The sequence below is a fragment of the Clarias gariepinus genome, chromosome 19, assembly GCF_024256425.1.
Source record: "Clarias gariepinus isolate MV-2021 ecotype Netherlands chromosome 19, CGAR_prim_01v2, whole genome shotgun sequence".
Classification (NCBI taxonomy): Eukaryota; Metazoa; Chordata; class Actinopteri; order Siluriformes; family Clariidae; genus Clarias; species Clarias gariepinus.
This window is the reverse complement of record NC_071118.1, coordinates 7,171,134-7,188,273: the sequence shown is the minus strand read 5'-3', so window position 1 is coordinate 7,188,273 and position 17,140 is coordinate 7,171,134. Positions and strand designations below refer to the sequence as shown.

The 17,140-nt window shown below is 35.6% G+C and overlaps 2 protein-coding genes across 4 annotated transcripts; both read right to left on the bottom strand.

Annotated features, from left to right (window-relative positions):
• Positions 1–24: 24 nt before the first annotated feature.
• Positions 25–3,945, bottom strand: LOC128507257 (cytochrome c oxidase subunit 8B, mitochondrial). Its single transcript, XM_053477998.1, has 2 exons — positions 3,763–3,945; positions 25–347 (listed from the first exon to the last, which is right to left on the bottom strand). Exons 1-2 carry the CDS (start codon positions 3,880–3,882, stop codon positions 249–251), a joined length of 219 nt encoding a protein of 72 aa, XP_053333973.1. The 5' UTR covers positions 3,883–3,945; the 3' UTR covers positions 25–248.
• A 2,671-nt stretch (positions 3,946–6,616) lies between these two features.
• Positions 6,617–17,030, bottom strand: slc22a6l (solute carrier family 22 member 6, like). Of its 3 annotated transcripts, none has more exons than XM_053477906.1 (11): positions 16,893–17,030; positions 14,561–15,006; positions 14,369–14,472; positions 11,553–11,707; positions 11,193–11,361; positions 9,630–9,753; positions 8,388–8,503; positions 8,077–8,291; positions 7,738–7,846; positions 6,998–7,201; positions 6,617–6,908 (listed from the first exon to the last, which is right to left on the bottom strand). In XM_053477906.1, exons 2-11 carry the CDS (start codon positions 14,942–14,944, stop codon positions 6,818–6,820), a joined length of 1,671 nt encoding a protein of 556 aa, XP_053333881.1. In that variant the 5' UTR covers positions 14,945–15,006; positions 16,893–17,030; the 3' UTR covers positions 6,617–6,817. The 3 variants fall into 3 exon arrangements, with proteins under 3 accessions (XP_053333881.1, XP_053333879.1, XP_053333880.1); XM_053477904.1 differs by lacking the exon at positions 16,893–17,030 and adding an exon at positions 15,110–15,629; XM_053477905.1 differs by lacking the exon at positions 16,893–17,030 and adding an exon at positions 15,269–15,629.
• Positions 17,031–17,140: the final 110 nt, after the last annotated feature.

Genomic DNA, 17,140 nt, shown 5'->3' with positions numbered 1-17,140 from the left:
AACCAAAAAGACTACAGAAACAGCTTTAGATTTAAATAACATTTTTATTTTAAGTGTGTAACATCCACAGAAAGAGCCATAAGATCACCAATTATTTATTGTAAGTCATTGTCATTCATTGACTTCAACATTTTAGAGACGGTTGTGAAGGAGAGAAGGTAAACTGCCTTTTTGAAGGACAGGTAGGTCAGAGGTTCCAGTGGTCCCCGTACGGCTTTGGAAGAAAGTGATCGTCACAGGCTTCATTTTCAGACGTTCTTCTTCTTGTAGTTCTCAAGGTTAGCCAGGACCCAACCGGATGGAACAAGGAGGGCCACTGTAAACATCGCAAAACCAATGGTGGTCTCCTGCATAAGGGACAAACATATGATCAGTTCATCAAGTTCAAAGATGCTAGGAAAAGAACTGAGAATAACATATTTCATGTTACATCACAGTGACTAAACAGTCTGCACTAGACTAGAGTGCACCACTCTTATTATTGAATTAATTCTGACAGTAGGGTGGTAGCTTTATGTCAGACCATACACGTGTCAGCATGTCATGGATTATTCCCCATGATACATCACGACCTGTATTGGCTCATAAAACAGAACTTAGCAACTCAATATTTTATATAAGGCAAATATATGCAATTAGATTGTCCTAATGATTCTAGTTTTCCTTCCTGACATTTCCACCATGGAAGACTATTACAGGTTTTGCCAGATCACTTAATGACAGGTAGATTCTAGCCCCCCCCCCAAAAAAAAAAAAAAAAAAAAAAAAACTTTGGCTAAGCTTATGATTAAATGAGCAGCACAAATGCAATCATGTTTGTATGACTGCCATCATTTTATTTCAATGTAACTGGGTGAATATTTAAATTTTATTTTATTTGTATAGCGCTTTTAACAACCGTCATGGTCACAGAAGAGCTTTACACAATAAAAATAAATTATGGTACTTAGTATGAATCAAAATTATTAGATAGTCCCTGATGAGCAAGCCAAGGGTGACGGTGGCAAGGAAAACTATTTGAAATGGCAATAGGAAGAAACCTTGAGGAACCAGACACAACAGGGAACCCATCTTCATTTGCAGGGACTGGTCTGCAGTTTTTAACTACAGGGACCAAACAATAATTACATTTAAAAATAAAATGTTGACACCACCATAGATATTTTCTCTCTGACTCTTAAAATAAACTACCAAAACACTTAATTATTGCTCAGTCAATTAAAGTTATTTTACTATGAAAACATACAATATTCAATACATTTTCCTTAAAATTATGCATAAGGTTTCCTCAACTCCAGTTTAGCATATAGCTTCTTAACTCCCTTAACACCTGATCAAAACCATTAGCTCGCAATTTAGCCCTTCATTAGACAGAAAAAATGTTTGCTTGAAACAAGTACACCATTATGGAGCAAGGGCACCGAGCTTATTAAGTTTTGTTCTCCACAAAACACCTTTTGCTGTAACGAGAGTGCTCCGTCTCTCATATTTCTTTTCATCCTGCATGTGCTGTCCATAAATTAATTCATACCCAGCTGCTAATGACTTTATATTTATAGTAATTGCAATCACAGTTATTAAACAGACATTATATCGAATAAGCAGTTATGGTACAAGTCTGAAACACTAACCTGGCATCCTATCCAAAAATTTAAATAGAAACAATTTTATTAATGGCAGCGTATTTATATAGAACTCAACTTTCTTAGACAAACAAGTCAACCTTAATCATTAAAAGCATGTACAGTTGATTTTAGAACAGAAGTGTGACCCTATTCATGTTTTTTTTCTATTACAATATGCTTGCAAGGAAAAGCACCATGGCTACACTTAAATTCAACAAACTACTTATAGATATGTGAATATTATTAGTACTAGTACAATGCAAAGATTATAAATAAAATTCAGTATGTGTGAATTCCTATCCAAGTTTGGAAAAACACTGCAAAGTAAAGTCAATTTCTAGTAATGAAGTATACAGTTTTACTCTCAGAACATATATGTGGCAATTTGTGAACTGCTGAACATCCATATTCATTCAGAATAGAGAACAGACCTTTGGACCAAATGTGAGCTGACCTTATCCATCACACTACACTGAGCATAGCCAATTTTGAACTTGGTTCTTACCAGCGTCCCTGACCCATTCAGCCTTTCAGACCTGCCTGATCCATCCCGATTCCTTACACTGAGGACGTTTCCACTCAGAATCCATAAAGACAACTTTCCACATCTTGCATTATATAAGAACAAGTTTTGCGATGTTAGGCTTATAACTGCAGTCACTCTGATAGTTTAAGGACTGAGATCAGCGCGAACAGTTTTGTACCGAAGTCTCCGTAGGTGAACAGTCAGTATAGCCACATAGTGGACTTGACCATACACCTCAAAGTTATGGAAGGGATTTATTTATGGTCGCTCCATCAGCCACTAACAAAATGGGCATGGGTTCCGTTTTGAGCCTGGCTCCTTGCCACCTAAAGGCTGATTTACACTTGTGTGTCAAGTCTATGCAATAGATCTTGGGTAGCAGTGCACCCTGATATGCACCTACCCATAAACATAACGACACGTTACTTCCTCCACAGACTTACATTGTCTTTATCTCTGCCTTCGTTATGAATTAAGTTGCGATCTGAACATGGATCAAATCGAAGAGATTATTCAAAGAGGTTCGTTAATATTTTCTCCATTGCAGTAATTTCAAAAAAAGCAACTCTGCTCAACAACTCGGAAGAGCAGTAAAGAGAGTCTGCAATGTAGTATAGAGACCCCACTGTCAAATAGTGGTTTGTAGGTGTACTTGCAGCATGACAAACCAGCGCACGAGCATAAATGCTCACAATGCCGTAGGTCACTCACGTAGCCTACACTAACCTTAGGCTTAATGTAGACTTGACGCAGAAGCATAAATCAGCTTTTAGCCCTGCTCATTGGACAACTTGACTAATGATGAAATTAAGAAACATTTATATAAACTTGTACCTTTTGTGAATTTTAAGTTTGGATTTAGGTAAAGCTGACATGTGACAATGTCCACTGTCAAAAGCGGCATACAAAATTTTATTGCATTCATTTAATTACTGCATGCAACAGAACTTTTATATCACTAGGAAATCTTGCTTATTCTATATAAAACAGAAGCTTTTTTTTCTTTTGATAATTTTAAGCTTAAACCTCTCTTTAATTTAGAATATCAGAAGGATAAGGCATTGTAACGTGAAATAAATAAATGACTAGACAGTCTATGTCTTATCATAACCATATAAATAGAAATATTAAGTATCAAGTATACATTGGTTTCCTTTAGAATGAAGATACGTATAGGAAAATAGACAAATACGTATAGGAAAATAGACAAATTAAAAACAAGTGTCATGTGGAACTAGACAAATTTTGTAATAAAAATAAAACAAACCTGCCTTATTAGACACTCCTGTAGATCACTGAATGACCTTTTTAATCTATCTTGCTAACTATGCTAGGCTAGTTAGCCGGCTATCTAGGCTAGATCCAAACTATTTAAAATATTTTACTTAAACTATACCCTTTTTCAAACAAGTTATAACTAACTCCTAATATAATTATTAACTTCATACGTCCCTCTTATATCTCGTCCTCACATGTTAGCTAGTCAGCTAGCTAGTCTTTGGTATCTGAAGGTGAAGCTAACACTGCTAACACTGCGTAAGCTGTGAAGGCCTGGAGCTCGCGGACTGGCGCGCAAGCAAATTAAATAGAAATCCACTAGAAAATACTTACAGCTGGTCCTATGGCATCTTTTGCGGGTTTGGTTGTAATGTTAGCCCGCTGAGTGAGGGCTGTCCTCCGCAGAGCCGGAGATGAGCCAAGTCGGGCGAGTCCTCGGAGTAGCGCGGACATGTTGCAGCGTCTGGAGTAGGTCGAGTGCTATAATGCTAACGCTACAGCTTAAGCTGAGGAGATTTGAAGGAAGTGAAAGGAGAAATGCCTTCTGGGAGTAATTCTCGTTGAGTCCAAGGGGGTTGTGGGAGTTGTAGTCACGTCATTTAAAATGCTAATTAAAAATAGTATGGGCTATTACAGTGCAGTTTATGAAATTAATAAAACAAATTGCGTGCTCTTACAGAATAATAATCAAAGTGTATGGTGGTGATTTACAATACCAGCATCAAGTGCTCAATTTCTTTTATTCCTCTTGCAAAATATTTTCACTTACTAAACAACACATCTATATAAATGAAATAAAGTTTTTTTCTTCTGTACATTAGACAGAACACGCTTTTTCAGTTATATCTTTAAGTTGTTATACATTGGAGGAAAACCAATTTTCCCCCTTAAATTCTGATTTAATAAGCTGCTTTAAAATAAGCCCCTAATAGGTAAACAATGTAAACAAACCTGCACCAACAAATATTAATTTAAAAACTAAACTAAATATGTTTACTGGAATTAGTTAATAGTTTCCCACTGAAATAACAGCACTAAAGTGGTATAAGTAAATTTTAATGCACTGGATTCGTTTTAAGACAGAACTTCATACAGATCTTTATTCATTCTACTTTTTTGATTTCTCATCTGTGATTCACTCTCAGATTACTAAACAGGAGTGTATTTGGCTGATGACAAACGAAGTACAAGTTAGTGTAAACAAGGTGTAAAATGCTCAACCTTACAAAAATGTATTTATTTGTGTTAATAAGTTACTTACCTTTGTCTAATATAATATATATGAAAGCAGGACAGACGAGCTCTACAAAGGGTGGTGCGATTAGCTGAGCGCATCATCTGCACCGAGCTCCCTGACCTGCACTCGATCTACAGCAAGCGGTGTTGGACCAAGGCCAGGAAGATCGTGAAGGACCTCAGCCATCACAACTATGGACTGTTTTCTCTGCTGCGGTCTGGGAAGCGATTCCGCTCCCTGAGGGCCAACACAGAGAGACTGAGGAGGAGCTTCTTCCTGCAGGCGATAAGCTGCAGGAACACACAGGAGTAATGCCTTTTAAACATTGACAATGACTGGACAATCATGGACACATTCATGCAATACATATTTACATATCTGAAGCCATTGCACATGTCACTTTTCATAAGACACTTTATACAATACATGTTTATCTGCCATTGCACATGACACTTTGACACTCTGCCACTTTGACACTTTAAAACATTTTAATGCCACTTTAAAACATTTTTTATTTTTTTTTATACATATACCCCCCCCCCATATTCCTATATTCTATATTTTGTGATATTTTTACATGCCCTTATTACTTAGAACTTGTACAGTTTGTTTATTTTACTAGTTACATTTATTTTCCTTTGTATTTTATTTATTTTTATTAAAATTTATTTCTTATATATGGTTTTTATTTTCTTTTTAAAGTCACCGGCGGTCGTACAAGCATTTCACTGCATACTGTACTGTGTATGTGACAAATAAAATTTGAATTTGAATTTGAGAGCTCATTCATAAGTCCAATTTTTTCATAAGTCTAACAAACATTGTTAGGTAACACTTTTCATAATCTTGTGCTTGTACTATAGATGATGGTTAAACAATTCATGTTGAAAGAATGAGCAATTTTTGAGATTTTTAGAGGTATAATTATTATATATTTTTTCAATCAAAAGTCTTAATATATAGTTATATATTCTTTTGAAATCCCCAGTATTGTTGTAGAATGTAGGCTAAAAAATTCTACATTCTACAAAAAAAAATATCCCTAACTAAATAGATCCTAAACTTTTAAGCGGTAGTGTATATAAATACTTGTGTGTTTGCACAGGTAGTTTTGTCGTAGAAAGGGTCACAGACTCATAACTCACAGACTGTAACTGTAGGCAGCATCATCATCAGTTTTTACACCATTCAGTGAGCGTGTTAAAACAGTTCAGAAGACAGCTGCACTTCCTCTCTAAACACCACTACATTCACAATGAATTCTTCACCAAATTAAATTAAATCATCACCAAAAATAAGTGCCTCCATAACCCTGACAAACTGCCTCACCTACTGGGGAGTAGAGAGAGCTGCATGCTAGCAGTACAGTACACACACCTGCCGCAAGGTGAGGAGCTGGGAGTCACATCACATTACGTACAGTATATAACACACACAGACATGCATAACCACACACATGCACAAACATGCACTTATTATTATTATTATTATTATTATTATTATTATTTAGTTTGATATATTATATATTAATAATATTTGATTTATACCTCTGTAAATTTGTAGATTTGTTCATTTCAAGTTTTACATTTTTTTTCTTTTTCTTAAATGTGCACACCTTTAAATGTTTGTATTTTTAAATCTATTTTCCTCTCTTGGTATTATGTGACTTGTTTATGAGCTTTGGCAATTTAAATGTCTGTCATACCAGTAAATACCGTACCAGTTTCAGGCTTTGAATCTTTTAATAAAGAAAGGAAAAGATAAAGCATGAGGTTTAACACTTTTATACATGTTTTTTTTCAGTGGTGTGTGTGTGTGTGTGTGTGGTGTGTGTGTGTGTGTGAATACACAATTTCTGACCAATCCAATTCAAGACTTTAACAATACTATATTAAAAAGTCATATTTAAAAATATTTTAATTGATTTATTTTTTAATATACATTCACAGAAGAGAACAGTTTCATATATAAAACAGTTTCAGTAAAAATAGTCTATAATATTTCTAGTTACTAAAAGTTTGAGAATAGAATAAATTTACTATGAATAAACAAATTTACATTCTACTTACAAAACCGACTATCAGTACAAAGGTAACTTCTTACTCTGTTACTACATTTTGACCACAGGTTGTTAGTGTTGTAAATAAGGCCTCAGACGGACTCCTTCAGTGGCATATTGTTCTGGTCAGTCATTGCCTCTTCTTTTTTCTTAGAGAATGAATTTTTCAATTTTCTGAAACCTCTGAAATCAAAATAAATTAATATTTTTGTATGAAAAACTTTTCTGCTCAGAAAATATTTCAAGACATTTGAAACCATTTCCAGTCTCACCTCTCCTCAGCATCTTGGAGGGTATCAGGAAGTGGAGTATTTAGCGTCTCAGGGAGGAAGTAAGCAATGATTCCACTCACTACAGGAGCTCCTCCGTAGATTACACCTGGAAGCCAGGTGACTGCCTCTGAAAGTAAAAGCACCAACGGAGCCACCATTGCCCCCAGACGCGCCATCATGGACACCCATCCCATGCCGTTCTGCCTGTGAAGAACCAAAGGAAACCGTGAAATACATTTCACTGCTAACTAAGCCTCATGAGAATCTTTGATGACCAAATGTATGTGTTATAAATGGCCAAACATAAAATATTTTTTAGGTCAATGTTTGTCAGAATAAGAAAAAAACAAATAGACTTTGACAGTGGCATGGTTGGTAGTGTAAGATGGGCTGATTTGAGTATTTTGGTAACTTCTGATCTCCTGGGAATTTTATACTGAACAATCACTAGAGATTACACAAAATGGTGTGAAACATTCGGAGTGTGTGTCAGTTCTGTGCTTACAAGCACTGAGATAATAGGAGAATAACCAGAATGTAAAAATGCGATTGTAATCAACTATTGTACTGTTTGATGTGAATGTATGGCTAAATTCATGAACTGTATCGGCATGGGATTTTCTATTTGGATGTGTGTTAAATGTAGATTACCAGCACATAACTTAATACACAACGTCACACTGTATATAAGCTGTGCTTTTAGGTAAAAGAAAGATAATAAGAATGGCAAGGAGGATTACCGAACCACTGTGGGATATAGTTCCCCTGAGTAAAGGTAACAGCAGTTGAAGGCAGCAGCCAGACACCCTTTCCCAATTACTGCCAAGGAGGTACGCAATGTCTGTTGTTCTGCACATGCACAAAAAGATGCATCAAAGCAAAGCATTTTATCCCAAAGTGCCATAGTAGTCTCCCTTATGAGAATGGATGTTGCAGGCCAGAAATGGAAAGGAATGAAATAGGAGGAAAGCAGTACACTTCAAACATACCTTTTCAAGCTATAGCATCATCACTACACTTTTATAGAGCAAGACAGTAGAAATGCAGTAACATTAGCAAGACAGTGTTAGCATGCTTACCATAAGGCACGAGCTGATTGGCTAGAATGGTAATACCAGCCAGTATGAGTGAAGTGCACTGAGACACCCTTCGTCCAATCTTACTCATTGCTACAGTGACAACAATTTTGGCTGGAATGTCCACCGCACCGAAGATCACCTGAATCAAGTATATGTTCACGCCAAATTTCTGTAAATCCATCGACAAGCCATAGTAGGAAAAGCTTGTTGAGAACCTAGAGGGACGTGACATGAATGTTTAGCAAAAGACTCCAGACATGTACTGTTGTGTCTAAATTGGTAATTAAGCTAAATAATCCTCATCGACTGACCACACTGCACTGAGACACAGGGTGATGCCTCTCATGGTACGTGTCCGCACAAGGTCCAGAGCACTGTGAGTGACCTTAGAGCTAGAAATCTCTTTTTTCATGGATTCCTGCAGCATCTACAAATATATAGAACATAGACATGCCTTAAAATCCTACATTATCTACATAGTTTGTTCTAGCTACGAATTTGATCTAACTGGTATAAAAGAGTGAAGATAACAGCAGTCTACTTTGGTTCTTTGTAACCCTAGGAGTCTCAAATATGTCTCCTGTTGACTTACAACAGCGATCTCAACAGTCACAAGAGACTTCTCAAAATGTACGTTAATATATTTTTTTATACTGGCACTGAAAAACAGTGCCCTATGTAGCAAGTGTTTTATATCCCACCTATTATAAGCATTGTACAGTATTTATTCCGAGGTGGAAGGTAGCGAATTACATTTACTTATTATTATTTTGAGTAGTTTCTTTTTTGAGTAGTTTCTTTTTTCCACTTTTTTAATTAGTTTTTAAAATCTATAATTTTTACATTCACTTAAGTATGTTATGTACTTCGCTTACATTTGAAATCAAATTCGCTACTAAGTAAAAAAGAGAAATGAATGAAAATTAAAAATAATTGAAATTATTTAATGGGGAAGGAAAAAAATTGCACCCCGGAAGCCACTAGTTTGAGATTTATATCCGCTTGTCTTTTTTGTACTACACTAGAATCCCCCATCCCACTTCTGCTGTTAAAAACTCAAAGTAATTTTTTAACTAGCTTTTTACTTTTACTTGAGTAGATTCTTATAATGGTAACTTTACTTGTACTTCAGTAAAATTTCACTGAAGTAACAGTACTTGTACTTAAGTACAAAAGTTTATTTCTCCTTCCACCTCTGTATATATAGTACAATGGGTATTAAAATTAGTTGTGTATGCTAAATACTCAAATCCACTTATTTGCCCTCATTAATTAATTTATGTTTTATGTAAACAAATCCAGCACAGTATACTTTTTTTGCACAGCAAAACCTTTCCTTTTTTTTTTTTTTTTCAAATAATTTACCCAGCATTAAATTGGTGAAGTACTTTTCCTTAGATGAGATTAGATGTCGGTGTGCTTCTGGTTAATGTTGGGTATGGCTAATGTTGAAAAATACTTTATGTCTCATTCTAAATCATATTAAGAAAAACTTAATTCCTGAATAAAAACACAAGTGAGAAACCCACTAGCATGACTTCATCTCTCATTACCTCCAGATCGATTTTGTCACCCACAGCCTTGCGGCCATTCATCCGAGCTACAGATTTGAGGTTTTTAACTGCCTCTTCTGGCTTCTTGGCAAGAACTAGCCATCTTGCAGACTCCAAGAACCACCTGAGAGTAGAATTTTATAAAAGTGCAGTTACTGACAATGGTGTCAGGAAAAACAAAATCTGAATAAGGACTGAGGACGGAACTGGAAGAAGACAAAACAGGAAAATTAAAAGTATTTAGTATTTTCTTTGCATATCCCGGAAAAATTATATATATATAAAAATTATTTATTTATTTATTTATTTATTTGAAACCTTGTGTGTGTACAGAGTAATGGGGTAAATGCGTTACAACTTCACGAAAGTAATGCATTACTGTAATATATTACTCTTTTTTTTTTTAGTTAAGCAGTAATAGTAATATATAACTTTTTTATGTAACTAGTATTACAAAGACCTCCCAGATAGCCTTTATGTCTGTTTCCTATTGGCTCTTGCTTTTAGTTATAATATCATAGTTAGTCATGCATAGTGCATCCCTACTCACACTACGCACAAAATATACACTGACCTTATCCGTTATGAGACTGTGAGTATGCCTAACTGTTTTCTCACAGTTGACAGCAATCCAGACCCCCTTTTGCCATCTGGACCTGTCTGACACATCCTGGTGCCCTGATTCTGGTTGAAGTTCTCGTCACATGGATGCCTTTGGCTCGCTGCTGAGGATGGTCTACTTGGGGTTTTTCTTGTATGCTCAATAGTTTAGAACTAAAATTCCCACAAACATTTTTGTACCTGAACCTCCAACAACAAAAGTGGACCATTTTGGACTCTCATCCTCATAGCTCACAGTACGTCCGCTGTTCAATCCCTGCTAACCCACCTGATATTAACCAAATAAGGATGGGTTCCTTGCTAGCTTGTTCAGTCTGGTTCTGTAAGGTTGCTTTGTGACAATGACCATTTTTAAATGTGCTATATAAATAAAATAGGATTAAATTAGGTTCTATCTGCATTATTGTTTTTGTAAAGCTTCTGGGGATATAATGTGAATTTTCTGTCTGATCAAAATGTGGAAGAATAATTTTGACGTGACGTATTAAGTTGAATAAAAACTTTCTTTTAAAACCTATTTTTTCAGCTTCAATTATGAATCAGCTAATAGCCCCAAACATAATTATTAAAGGTTTTGTTTACAGTATATTGATAAAGGTGCATTTAATTTAACTCATAGTATAATTTAACATTTAGTTAATGCACAGCTTTTTGTGTTTATAATTGTGTTAAAAAAAATTTAATTAACGCATGTGTCAATGACTTTGTTAATGGCATTTATGCTGTTTAATAATGTCAGTGAAAGAACATTTAATTTCTCTTGTTAAAGTTAATGTCTGTTGTGTCACTAATTTTGATTGTGTAGATTGGTGGTTTATGGTTTTATATATTGAAACGAGCGTATTCATATATACATATATATTTTTTTATCCTTTATATGTACTGTATATTATATTTCTAACTGCTTAAAATGACACACACAGAAGGTCATCTACTACTTACCAAGAGTAGAGGAAGAAGACATAGAAAGGAAGAGAGACAGCCAGTGTGAGCCAGCGCCAGTCTCGAATGTTGTAAGCCACCCCTGCCAGGATCAGCTGACCCGTTGTGTAACAGTAGCCTGTACCTGTACCCACCACAGTCCGAATGCGAGTGGGGATCCACTCTACAACTGTACATAAAGAACAGAGAAAGGAACATGCTGGATCTTGATTGTACATAAGTAAATATAGTGCAATAACTTCAATAAATTTATTAATTACAATGTTTTACTACAATTATTAGTAACATAAAATTTTTATAATACCTATTACTCAGCAGTGTGTGTGAGGGTGTGTGTGTGTGTGTGTGTGGTGTCCTCACTGAGAGAGAATGAGTTAAGGATTATTCCAGACAGGGCCATGCCACAGAAGAAGCGGAAAAAACAGAAGAGGGAGAAAGAGGACGCGAAGGCGGTGCATGTCCCTGAAACTGCCATCATCAGGTAAGAGATCAGGAGTAAAATGCGACGGCCAAACCTGTCAGAAGGAAAACAGTTTAGAAAAGAGTTTAATTCTGTGCGGGAATAGCTAAAATGATGCTTTAACAATGCATTCGGACATGTCTGTAATACCAATGACATTTCTGTATAATAATATGCAGGAAAGAGCGTGTATGGAGTGTGCTGGCGACATGGTGGCTTAGTGCTTAGAACTGTCGCCTTGCACCTCCCGGGTCCGGGTTCGAATACCGCCTCAGGATGTGTCCATGGAGTTTGTATATACTGTACTTTGTGGGTTTCCTCCGGTTACACCGGCTTCTCCCACAGTCCAAAGACATGCAGGCTAGGCTAACTGCGTTCCCAAATTGATCGTGGCGTGTGAATGTGTACATGTTGGCCTAGCTGGACTAGAGAGGTTCCTATATGGCTGGATGGATTTCGTAAATATATTGAGTGAAGTTTGATGATGTGGTGATGGAAACTGTTCATTTGAAGTAAACACATACACTAAGACAAACAAAATGGCACATTGCCATGTTTAAACATTCATTCATCATTTTGTCATTCGTCCTTAGGATCTGATTTGTCTTGGTTAGGATGATGATAGAATTGCAGTTATCCTGGGAACAGTTATCCTGGGCATTAGCTAAAATAATGGTCCCGTATGTGCACATATTAATGCATGAATTTAAAAATAGGAGCAACATACAGTATTATAGGCTACTTGCTGCACCACCATGCCACCCTGTCCAGCTAACCCCAGAGGTCAGTTAAGTCACTCAGCTACACACTTGGTGTATCTCACAAGCAATATTTTTCTTTTTTTCCCCCCTCAACATTCTACACCATGACAAAGAAAGCAAGGGTTTATACTTTTTGTTAATTAATTAAAAAATTAAGACTGAAATTACCATTTACATTTTGCACTTGGTCAAAGCACATTTGGCTGTAATGACAGCCTCAAGGCTGCTTGTGAATGATGCTACAAGCTTGGCACCACTTCCTTTTGGAAACTTCATCCATTCTTTCTTGGCAGAAAAGCTCAAGCTCAGCCAGCCACATTTTTAGGTTTCCCCTGATTTTATCAACCTCATAGATTTGTTTTCACTCTGTCATGCAGACTCTACCATGAGATCCTAAACCAGACAGATGCGTGCCTTTGCTAATTATGTCCAATGAAGTCAATTAGACACAGAGGGACTGCAGAGTTGTAGAGGCATCTCAAGGACCACTGACAGGAGTAGGATGCACCAAAGATCAATTGCAAGTGTTATAACAAAGGGTCATAATTATACAATAATTATGAATATGCTTTTTTTTTTTTTTTAATAACAGAAATTATTAACATGTTTTTACCTTCTCACTGTGGAGCATTGTGTGGAGAATGTTGAAGGAAAAAAATGTATACATTTTAAGATGAGTGGCACACACACACACACACACACACACACATACAGAATGACATTACTTTTTTCCTCATCGTCATCATTTGTTGCGTTGTGTAATTTTGCATCCTAAACTCAACATCTTCATGCAATTATACATAATAGTTAAACAATGCCATTTAAATTTCCCAATGTTGAATTAACACTCAGAAGTGTTTATATGAGTCCAGCTGAACTCAAATAACCTCTGAAAGTGAAATAGTAAACCAACCCTGACCTGTACCATTTACTAAGAGCATTTATTATTTATTTATTATACATATTAGTACAATAAATCATAACTTTATTATAAACTTTTAAAAAACATATTCTGGCCTGGGGTAGCTTTTGCATATACGTAGATGTTATGTCTATTAAACTAAAAAATTATTATGTATTTTTTTTTTTACTAAAACTAAACATACACATGACTTTTATCATTATTTACCTTTTTTTATTGTTTTTTTGTCCAACTTACTGTACATGATTTACTTGAGTGGAAATTCTGCCCTGAATTTAAAATATGTTGTACTAAATATTTTTTGAAAAAAAAAAAATAATAATTATAATCGCAATAAGATGGGTATGCTAAGTTGCATTTATTTAGGTTGTTTGAGTAGAAACAGTATAGTATATTCATGTTTTTAAGAGTTACATTTAAACCAAACAGTGATATAATGCATGGAAAACAACTTTGACCCAAAAAAGTACCTGTATAAAGTTTAAACTCAGTTTACAATAGTCAATAATTAATTATTTACATTTACCTGTGAATGAGTAACTCAGTGGAAAAAACATACAACATACAGGCTATATGGAAGCTTAGGAATTTGAAAAATAGGAATTGTTAAAATATTCCTATTCTTCTTTCCACACTCCCAAATCTCTGGACAGATATATCTCTCTGAACAGCACAGAGTAGACAGTGTAACCTTCTCTGTTACATTTGGTAACTTTAGCAGTCCGGTTTGCTTATGGTCTATATTTAACATGCTTAAGATGTAATAAACAATACTACAAAGATTAACATCTACAGTACAGTCTTTCAGTGGGGCTTCATGGCACGGTGGATAGTATACACTATCTATAAAAACAATTGGGATTTTTATTTTTATCATATAATAAAGTGAGTAACTGTTGTGATTGGTCTGTACCTTCTCTTATTTCAACCCATTTATATTATTATTAGCATTTTATTAACTGATTACTCAGTATTATTGGTGATGTAATTAATGAATGGCAAGCAAACTCTCAGTCAGTATTACAGTACTTACTTGTCAGACAGACCCCCGAAGACCAGTGCTCCCACAAGCACTCCTCCCATGTAAACACTTTGCCCCATTTGTTTTAGGGATTTTAAATCGCACACCAAATCCCACTGTGAAAGTAAAACCAAGCATCTCACTCACTTCTACAGTATATTTGCACAAATTATAATCAATTTTGATAAAAACAGAGCCCTGTACCTCTGTAATAATGGTCGAGGTCATGTCGGTCTTGTTATAGCTCCATCCATCCGCACATCCCTCCATCTTGATTGTGGTTTTATCCATGGCCTCAGACATGTTCTTGGCCAGTAGGTCCCACTGTGGTTGTGCATAGCGCCTACAGCGCTCCAGTTTACCCTGGCCATCCAAAGGCACGCTAAGGAGCAGGGTCTCAGCTGGACTCATTGCAGGATCTGAGATGTTGGCATGGGCGGTGCAGTGGTGTGGAGGCACAGCGGCTACGAAGTTCTGCAACAGGTTGTGGCTTGCCATCATGAGGATGGGCATGGAGAGCAGGGTGACATGGACCACCTGGAAATGACCCGTGCTGCCCACCTGCTCCAGTAGGTCCGCAAACACCATGGTTTAGAGTTGAAGATCTCCTGCTGCGTAGACTGGATTGATGTCTGTCCTCAGGGTATGAGCTAAAAATACACAGGGACAAAGCTGGTCAGTTGAAAAAGTAGTAGGAATATCTGCATACCAATTTATTACCATTAATATTAAGATTATTATGTTGATTTATACTAAAATTAGGTATTGCTAGGCTTCTTTCTTCTTCGTCACTGGGTTTTTAGAACTGGTGATGCCTTCCCGTGTTAAAACTCCAAAATTCACAATGACCTCCTTTTGCGGAAAAAAAAAAAATCCCTCCTGCTATTTAAATGCAGGCGAATAATTCATTACTACAGATCTTGTCCAGAGTGTGCAAATCCAGCAAGGTCTCCTGCAGGCAGTCAAGATGGAGGTGTGTAATCAGCTTTGTTTTGTTTTTTTCTTTCTGAGAAAAATCTGAACAGCTATAATACTGTATTATAAAGCACTGCTAAACCTCTTGTGTCCCTAGACAGCTTTTCTGTGGAACGGAAGAATGCAAGCTGTGTTTGTCCAGCTGGCATGTAAAACATCAAGTTGTTCGACCCTAATAAAGTGACGATGTGGAAATCCAGCTTAAACCACGTCCTAGTAAAAGACCGCACTATGCGGAGTGATGGACTGGGTCAAAGGCAGCATGTTTGATTTTAATGTGTTTGGAAACTAAGCTGCTGGTAGAAGAGTAACCTCTGTGGGGTTTACTAGAAAAGTCACACCTTATTGCCGGTCCCCCCTTCACCCAAATTAGTTCAGTGAGTGCAGTGATTCAGCAAACCTTATCTGAAACCTGTCCTGAAAGTTTGATAATGATTGGATAAAAGGGGCAGAGGGCAGTCTGGTGGAGTCACACTGGTACAAAGATGTGAGACATAATAACCAATAAAGTTATGTTACAAAAAAGATGATAAAGGGGTCTATAGTAACTTTTTTTTTTTTTTACTGTAATGTATGACATATTATTTCTTTAAACTACCAGAAGTGGTAAATATTCAGTAAATGTATTTTGTTTTAGTGCCATGGTATGTAGATTTTACATTAACGTTTTTTGGAAATTGAGTACTAATAATTTCGCTTCATGTCTAAGAAAAAAAGTTTCTTGTCATTTCAATTTTGAAATTAATTCAAACATCCAAAGTGCTTATTAGAAATATTTAAGGTCTTATGTCTTATATATACTGTATACTTTGTTGTATATAATTCAATAAACTTACTTAAACACTTATTTTATTTATTACTGCATATTGAAATTTTTCACTCAAAAGTAAATATTTTACTCTTACTGTATTTTATTATTTTCAGGTTCAACACTGTAGTATTATAGCTTATCTTCAGACACTTGGATAGCTCTTGCACTGATTATATTGTCATGGCATATTATGAATTAGCGTTATTTTCTCTGCATTGTTGAATTTTACTTACTGAGATAATAACACCAATTAATGATATGACATCACATTTACATTACAAAAAATAACATTACATTTTAAAAATAAATTCTTAAGTGAGTTTAGACTAGTTACACCAGCATTAATTCTAGTAGCTAATTTAAATAGCTTTGCAAGGAAGTCGAATTGTGACTCGTGGAAAATATTGGTAACCTTCTTTATATTTTACCTTTGATTAATTGAAAATTCTGATTAAACTAAAAGTTTACAAAATATTATGTGGTAAAAACACAACGTTAAGCAATTTAATCAGTTTAAAATATAAAAACTGATTGCCAAAGTTGCCAATAGTTTTGCCAACTATTTTCCATTAAATACCTAATAATTTTTTTGTCTTTAACTTGAATAGATTTTTGGTTTTGATACGTTCATTTTCACTTAAAAATAATTATATCTTATTACCTTTTCCCCATAATTACTTACCATAAACATTATTTCCTTTAAAAAAAATCTAACATAAATCAAGCATTTTGATTATTCATTAATGTTACCTTTATCAATAACTTGACATAGTGATACTGTAGGTGATCCAGGACTTCATTGGGTTCATCCACTGCACATTGTGAGACACTGATTGTACCTGCATTTATAAAGAGCATCAAACAGTTCCTTAATGTGGATTCCCAATGATGAGCATAATGAGATTAGAATCATTTTAGGAATTCTCATATCAGTGCATCCGAGTGTGTTGTTCCCTTCTGTTCTCTTGGGTGACAGAGAAGGTGTGGATCCACTGACA